General features: G+C 29.3%; 1 protein-coding gene across 2 annotated transcripts; it reads right to left on the bottom strand.

The window, feature by feature from the left end:
* Window positions 1-2,020: 2,020 nt before the first annotated feature.
* LOC105797306 (agamous-like MADS-box protein AGL104) lies at window positions 2,021-4,473 on the bottom strand. Of its 2 annotated transcripts, none has more exons than XM_052628157.1 (10): window positions 4,046-4,473; window positions 3,905-3,958; window positions 3,752-3,767; window positions 3,595-3,662; window positions 3,483-3,513; window positions 3,344-3,405; window positions 3,154-3,247; window positions 2,959-3,074; window positions 2,687-2,871; window positions 2,021-2,561 (listed from the first exon to the last, which is right to left on the bottom strand). In XM_052628157.1, the coding sequence occupies exons 1-10, from the start codon at window positions 4,228-4,230 to the stop codon at window positions 2,434-2,436; spliced, it is 939 nt and encodes a 312-aa protein (XP_052484117.1). In that variant the 5' UTR covers window positions 4,231-4,473; the 3' UTR covers window positions 2,021-2,433. The 2 variants fall into 2 exon arrangements, with proteins under 2 accessions (XP_052484117.1, XP_052484118.1); XM_052628158.1 differs by having other exon boundaries at window positions 3,483-3,510.
* Between the last annotated feature and the right edge of the window lie 2,478 nt (window positions 4,474-6,951).

Genomic DNA, 6,951 nt, shown 5'->3' with positions numbered 1-6,951 from the left:
GACATTATGAGTTTCTAGTTATGCCTTTCGGACTAACGAATGCACCTGCTGTTTTTATGGACCTAATGAATCAGATCTTTAGACCGTGTTTGGATAGATTTGTTGTTGTGTTTATAGATGACATCTTGATCTATTCCCGTTATGAATCTCAGCATGCTGAACATCTGAGAATAGTGCTACTGACTTTGCGAGATAAACAGCTATTTGCAAAGTTCAGTAAATGTGGGTTTTGGTTACGCTAAGTTGATTTTCTGGGGCATATTGTCTCAACATTGGGTATTCGAGTCGATCCGAGTAAAATTTCGGTAATATTGGATTGGAAACCTCTGAAAAATGTATCCGAAGTACTTTTCCACCGTACTTTTTAAAAGTAATGTTAAATTTGCCTTAAATTTACCCCAGACTGAGGTAAAAGTAGCATTTTTATTTTTATTCAAAAAAAATAGATAAATTAGTTATTATATTTAAAATATGTAAAGTCCCCCTTTCATTAAAATTCAATCCATATGGTTAAATAATGATTTCGCTTTTTAATTTTTTATTTAAATCTGTTAAAAGTTTTTATATTTTTTCAAATTTAAAATTTAATTTTAATACTTTAATTTTGATATATTTAGTCTTTATACCTTTTTTATTTAAAATTTTAGTTCTCCATCTAATTTTACTATTAAAGTTAACGGTGTCAAAGGTAAAATAACTTTTTAACCTTCAATATTTACATTTTTGTCAATTTGGTCCTTGACATTTAAAAGTACATAAAAATTTAAAAATTTAAAAGTTAAATTTTTTCATATTTTAATTAAAAACATAGAAATTAAAATTATAATTTAAAAATATGAAAAAGATAAAAACTCTTTAAAAATAAAAATTTAAAAATGATTTTAAAAATATAAAAATTCAAAAATTCAATGTTATCTAATTTAGACTAAACCAGTTAGTCAAACTGGAAGTCGGCTAGGGCATCGGTCTAGTGAGAGGTAAAAGCCAGTTGACTCGGCAAACCACTACCAACTAGTTGAACTAAACTAAAAAATGGATTGAACCAAAAGTTAAACTGATTTTAAACTAGTCTGACAAATTAGTTCCTAGAATGATCAATCCGACCAATTCAAAGCAATTAAATTATTGAATATATATATATAACTTGGTTCAACTGCCAATTCAATTGATTTTTTAATCATGTTCAACCAGTTCATACTAGTTCGTGGGTCAATTAGATTTTTACCTCTCACTGAATTGATAACTTATTTTGTTCTTAATCCAATCAGTCCAACCAGTTTAGATAACATTGAATTTTGATCTTTTTATATTTTTAAAATATTTTTCAAAGAAGTCTTTATTTTGGATTTTAAAATGTTCTTTTTTCATATTTTTACGTTTAAAAATATTTTAAACATATTTGTGTTTAAAATAAGAAAATGATAATTTTAATTTTAAAAATTACGTATTTTAAAGGGTATAAACCAAATTGACAAAAATTGTAAATGTTAAGAACTAAAATAGTTTAAAAGTTTTAAAATCGGTTGACACGCAATTAAAATGAACTGATCTCGATGAACTAAAAATAAGTTGAATTAACAATTGAACCGATTTTTATAATTTTATATTTTATTTTTAATAATTTATTTGCTTTGAACCGAACAAACTGATTATTCAAGAACCAAATTGTCAAAACAACTTAAAATTGATTTAATTGTAGGTCCAATCGGTTTGTCTTGATCTACGAGTCAATCGATTCTTGATTTGATTGATTAATTTGATTTAATTAGATAACATTGAATTTTTGAATTTTTGTTTATATTTTTAAATTTTTATATTTTTTATTTTTTGAATTTTAAAAAATATTTTCATAATTTTTTGTTTTTAAAATATAATTTTTTAATTGCTATGTTTTAATTCTTTTATGTAGTTTTAAAAGTAAAGACCAAAATGACAAAAATTATAAATGTTGAGGGTTAAAAGAATTATTTATTTTTAACATTGTTAACTTTAATGAAAAAATTAAACGGAAAGATTAATATTTTAAATAAAAAAGAATAAGGACTCAATAGACTAAATTTTTAAAAATTACACGTAGCTTTTGCATATTTAAACCTAAAGATAATAAGAATGAAAAACAGTAGTCTGGATATTCGAGGATAATTACAAATCGATTCTCATAATCAATTTCGATGCTCCATCGGATATTACGAGAGGGGTTAAGTTCAAAAACTAACCAAACATATTTATTTGAGGATTCTAGAGAAATTTTAAGAGAGCATTTCGTTTTGTGGCTTTTAAAGAAGGTAGGACGGACCTGAACTCGATTCAGGGCCTGCAAGGCAACCTCTCCTGTTACGTGACCACACCACTGCTCCATAAGCCAGTGGTCGAAATGGCTCTAAACCACCACCTTCCCTTGCAAAAAAAAAAACCCGTGGGTAAACCACGGACTCATGTATGGTGTTGGTTCATTGTCGAGATGGCTGATTGTGTAAACTGAGACACGTATAGTTCGAGGAGTGCTCTTCCTCCTCCTCCTGCTGCTGGCTGTCCATCTGGAAAACTATCATTCCCTGCCACTGCCACCACAACGTTTTCACTCACTTTCACAGTTGTAATTCAAAGATCCAAGTTTGTGCTAATGATTACTGATTAACTATTTTTCAAACTTAGCTCATTAGATTTCACTAGAGTCAAGAAATACCTGTAGAATAGAGTTCAGTCCAAGGGGACAAGTTGACATTATTAACTTGTCCTAACTCAGTACGTTGCATATTATTGCTGTTGTCCAAACCACTTCTGGTGGGGCTCAACTGATCCCCGACATTTATTATTTCTTCTCCATCAAGGGGTGGTAAGATATTTTCGGCTACAGACTGACATTCATCTCTGCGAATCATTAATTGCTTCAAATTTAAGCAAAAACCCAATGATCACATCACTAACAAAATATGTACAAGTTTCCCCTATCACCACCTTTGAGGTAGAAGACCATTTGACTCCAAAAAGTTCAAGCTATGAACTTGTGGATCTTTCTTGCGTATCCAATCCAAGGCACTGCTTGAACTTGTGGCTTTTTCCTGTAAACCTTGCTGTTCAAATCATAATAAATTTCAGTAACTAGTGCATCTATTGCTATGTGCGACGGATTATATACATAAATAAATACACCTTGCGCAGGCGGACTTGTTGCAGTGTTTCCTCTAGGATCTGCTCGTGGAACTCAGCCTGACTCAACGTTGTGATTTCTTCACCTTCAAAAATCCTGAAACAAGTTTCATGCTTACTTTATTTCAAGAACCAAATGAGATAATGGTATTAATATTATCAAATAGGTGCTATAAATAATCAAAGAGTAAACCTTAGTCTTCTTTGTATATCTGCAATCCGGGACTTGCATTTAACAATCTCTTGTTGCAACTCCTAAAAAATTTAATTCAAATGAGGTGATTGCTTAATATTAAACAAAGAAAGTGGAAGTTGAATTATTGGGAATATACCTCAAGTTGGGAATCGGTGCTCTCTGGGCTGCTTTAACAGCAACAAAAGATAAGAAGGTTAAAAATAATCAGGGGCCTTAAAATAGGGATACGAAAGAATCTAAATTATTACCTGGCTGCTTGGTAGGTCTGAATTTGATCAGCTTCATCCCTTAGCTTTCCAAGTGCCTTTAGTAGAAACTGAAAATATGTATGTATATATGCATCGATCTTAAGCAAACTATGGAGCTAGTCTTGAAAAGCAAGGCCATCCATTGGCAGTACATTACCTCTTCATTTCTCAGTCTTAATGTATCGGTCAGTGCAAGGTAACAACCCACCGAGCGCACAACAATGAAGCAGAATTAATACCATATAAATATCAACAGGCAAAAAAGCAACAGCCTAAAAACAGAACTCCATACTGAGCTTCCAACCATTACCTTCCTCTCTCATGCTCTGGAAGATTAACATACCGTTCCAGAATCTCCTCAATGCTTCAATACACCAAAACACAAGGATGAAACCCAAATAATAGAAATGGAATATATATATATATATATATTAAAGTGAGGCTTGCAGACCTTTTATTTCGAGAGAAGAGACTAAGTCTTCCAGAGGGGGAAAACATGATAAGAGCTACATCAACATCACAGAGAACAGAAAGTTCGTAAGCTTTCTTGATAAGTCCATTTCTCCTTTTAGAGAAAGTGACCTGCCTGTTTGTTGTATTCTCTATCCTCTTGATCTGGAGCTTTACTCTACCCATCTCTGAATGTATTCGGCAACGTCTAGGGAAGATAGAACAGGATCAAAAGCATCTCCGTCTGCTACAGTGGAAGAAATACCCTCTTGGAAATCAAATATAAAAGACAAAAGAGAGAAGGGGTGAGAAGAAAAGAAAATAGGGAAGAAAGAAGGTATGAAGACATGGATGAATTTTGTCATTGTCAGGCAATCCGCAGAAGATGACGACAGAGAATGGCGGTATGACCGTGAGCCCGATCTGACTTGGCTGCATATTAATTTTCTAGACATTGTAAGAAGGTGGGTTAGTTTATATATGAAACCTTCTTCCTTGGTATAATACATCATATTCTAGAAAAGAAAATCTGACACTATAATTATTAATTAATTTTAAAATCTAAAACTAAATCCGTTTTGTACTTATTGCTTGACTTTAAAGAATCTTAACCTTTTCTTTTCAATTACCAAAAAAGAAAAAGACATTTAATAATAAAACTAAGGTTTGAAATTTTTGAAGTTTTCACCAATTCGAAATTCAACCATTAATCATCACGTCTATTTGAATGGTATGATAACAGATTTATTTTTCGATGTTTACATATTCTAAATAATAATATACGATTATAGAAATATTACGGGATAAATTTATTAAATTAAGACTAAAATAATAGAATATGTAAACTTTTAAAGCTAATTTGTTATTGTATCAATCAAAATCAAGTAAATATTATGAAAATTTATCTTTAATTACTCACTTTTTAAATTAGCAAAAATTAAATTACTTCATTCGAAAAATATTAATTTATTCAATCTTAAAATAAAAAATAAGGGGAAGAGATTTTTTACCAATTTAAAATAAGTTCCGGCGCCTATAAAATAGGAGGTGCTGTATAAAAAAGTTAAGACGTCGATAAATGCATTCACATCGGGATTTGGGAGACACCTTCTTCTTAATTGGGAGATGAGTAGATGACTCATTTCAGTTTTTATCTTCTTTATTGAAAAAATTCATATATGATCCAAAAATTCATTAATCAAATAAAAATTTTATTCAATGCATTGTTTTCTAATCTCAAAATATATATCTTTTCGATAAAAAGTCTTTTAAAGTTTTTTATTAATGTAAAAATCAAATATAGAAATTAAAAAGCTAACTAAAAAGTATATTAAAGTAAAATTGAGTTTAATTTTGTAATTGTAGTTTTAACTTATAAATAAACAATTAAACTGAATTAATATATTTGACAAAAAAGTCAAATTTAGAAATATCCAAATTCAAAAAAAAATTGAACTCAAATTCCAACATAATGGAATTTAATGATAAAATAAAATAATGTAATTATTGAGAAAGTGGGCACAAACACCACCCGTTCATGATATTAGTACCTGCTCTTTTCTTTAAATATTTGTCATTGCATTTAGTTCTATTATCAAATAACATATGTTATTTTAACTATTGATAAAACAATTTGAGGAATTATAAAATCAAAAGCTACATTTTAAACTTTTTGTTATTAAATTAAGAAAATACATATTTTATATAATCTATTTTAGATTTTAAAATAATTATTATATTTTATTATTTAATATTATCTCTTCTCGAAATTTTATATGAATTCAAATTATAATGTAATTAGAATGTCAAGTTAATTTTTTGTAAGCATAAAATGTTTCCATTATTGAAACATATAAAACAAACTTATTTTATTTGTTAAAAGTTTCTTATTTCATAGCCAATAATAATATAAATTATAATATATTATTTAATAATCAAGTTCAGCTAATTAATTATTTTCTAAATTATGTGATATCTTTATAATAAAATTATTTAACATAATTTATTTTATATAATAAATTAATTTTAAATATTATTATAAATATTATAAATTACAATAAAATTTACTTAAAATATAATAAATTAATAATTTACATTGATATGTAAACATTTAAATTATGTTCATTTATAATTAAATTGAATGTAAAACAAATCGAGACCAAACTTAGAATAACCCAAATCGGAAAAAGGCTTGAACTCAAAGAAATCCAAACTCGAAAATTCAAAACTCGAAACGAACCTAAAATGTAACACCTCACTTAATTTATTTCTGTTTCTGTAAATTCTAACACAAATGTGTATTTGCTTCAGTGGTTAAGTGTTCTAGGTGTGTGTATGAGATCTTAGGTTTAAGTCTCACTCTTTGGAAAAAAAATTTTATTTTAGATTCAAGCCTTACCCCTGTTGAGTGGGTTTATATAAAACTGTCTGTTAATTTATATTAGAATGAGTCTGCTGGTTCGAGTGGTAAGGGAGTTAGTGTGTTGGAGGTATTGTGTTTGAATCCCTGCGCGAGCGTGGATGTTATTTTTACTCGGTTGTATGATAGAGTTTTGGTGGAGTTGGGATTCTGAGGTAGTGTGTTGGAGGTATTGTGTTTGGATCCCTGCGCGAGCATGGATGTTATTTTTGCTCGGTTGTGTGGTAGAGTTTCGATGGAGTTGGGATTCTGAGGTAGTTGAGGTTGAGTGGTTAGTGGATGTTGGGATATTATTTGATAATTATTATTGTTTTTTATTTTATTTTTCCCAAAATTCCCTTTCTGTTTCACGTTCTGACATTTTTCTTCTTTCTCTTTCACTTCCTGCAACCTTATCTTTTTGTGTTGTTCTTTCATTATTTCGCTCAACGATTTGATCGTCATAAACGTGGGGGGTTTGGTGTTCCATTTGTTTTTCCCTCATTGTG

This window comes from Gossypium raimondii, chromosome 3 (genome assembly GCF_025698545.1).
Source record: "Gossypium raimondii isolate GPD5lz chromosome 3, ASM2569854v1, whole genome shotgun sequence".
NCBI classification, from domain to species: Eukaryota; Viridiplantae; Streptophyta; class Magnoliopsida; order Malvales; family Malvaceae; genus Gossypium; species Gossypium raimondii.
This window is presented reverse-complemented; position numbering and strand designations above follow the sequence as displayed.